Raw genomic sequence first — 1,088 nt, forward strand, 5'->3', positions numbered from 1 at the left:
CGCGCGAGTCGAGGAGGAGCACGCAGCGCACGCCGAGCGCGAAGAGCCGCAGCGCGGCGCGGCCCTGGGCGACGGCGAGGAGGAAGAAGCCCGACCAGAGCGCGAGCCGCGCGATGGCCGCCGCCGCGCGGCCGACGAGGCCGCCGTGCGGCAAAAAGCCCGGCAGGCCGAGCGCCGCCGCCTCCCAGGCCGCGCCGCGCGGCGCGAAGTCGTCGTCGTCGTCGCCGTCATCGTCGTCGAAGTCGTCGTCGTCGTCGTCGTCGTCGTCGTCGTCGTCGCCCTCCCAGTGCACGCGCACGTGCCGCGGCTCGCTCACGTGGCGGAGCAGCCGCGCGACGGCGTCCGCGCCCCGGCCGCCGAAGACGAGGGACCGGAGGAAGCGGCCGACCGTCGGCTCCGAGACGACCCGCCACGGGCTCCGGCAGACGTCGCAGGTCCGCGACACGCCCGTGGGCGCCTGCGCGGCGAGCCACCGCCCGAGGCACGCGCCGTGGACGAAGGCCATGGACCCGTCGCAGGCGCAGGGCCGCAGGAGCACGCCGCCCGTCTCGTAGCAGATGCGGCACCGCGGCGACCCGTCGTCGCTCTCCGAGTCGTCGTCGCTCGCGCCGAGCTCCTCGAAGTTCTCCAGCGCGTTCGCCGCCAGGAGCGACGCCATGGGCGCGAGCGGAGATGTCCGGCGGACGCGAAGGACGCGCGCTTGTTTGCTCGGGCGCCGGACCTCGTGCCTGGGACCGCGCCCGGGCAGCGCGGGCGCGTCGACACGCGGGAGAGCAGCAGGGATCCCGGGAGAGCCAGCTGATGTGTCGCGCGCGGCGGCCCGGAGGCCTCCGCCGGCCCGGCCGGCTCGCGGTCCGGAGTTGACCGCTTCGCGGTCCGGAGTTCAGGGGCTCTGCCGAGGCCTCCGCGCGACGTCGGTCGAGATCTCGGCGACGGCGCGCGGCTTCGTCTCTCAGGCGCTCGCCGACGCGGCCTTCGTGGACTGCCCGTCGTCCGTGCTCTCGATCGTCGCGATGATCTGCGCCATGCAGAAGCACGACCTCGGCGCGGACGTCGCCGCCTGGATGGAGCGCGTCCGCGGCTTCGGC

The 1,088-nt window shown here is 75.8% G+C and overlaps 1 protein-coding gene across 1 annotated transcript; it reads right to left on the reverse strand.

Annotated features, from left to right (window-relative positions):
- Nucleotides 1-31: 31 nt before the first annotated feature.
- AURANDRAFT_69511 (expressed protein) lies at nt 32-658 on the reverse strand (the record flags this gene model as incomplete). The annotated part of the gene is made up of 1 exon (XM_009045281.1): nt 32-658. A coding segment is annotated over one exon (627 nt), but the record flags the coding sequence as incomplete, so codon positions are not given.
- Between the last annotated feature and the right edge of the window lie 430 nt (nt 659-1,088).

Source organism: Aureococcus anophagefferens, assembly GCF_000186865.1.
Source record: "Aureococcus anophagefferens unplaced genomic scaffold AURANscaffold_2059, whole genome shotgun sequence".
Taxonomy (NCBI): Eukaryota; class Pelagophyceae; order Pelagomonadales; family Pelagomonadaceae; genus Aureococcus; species Aureococcus anophagefferens.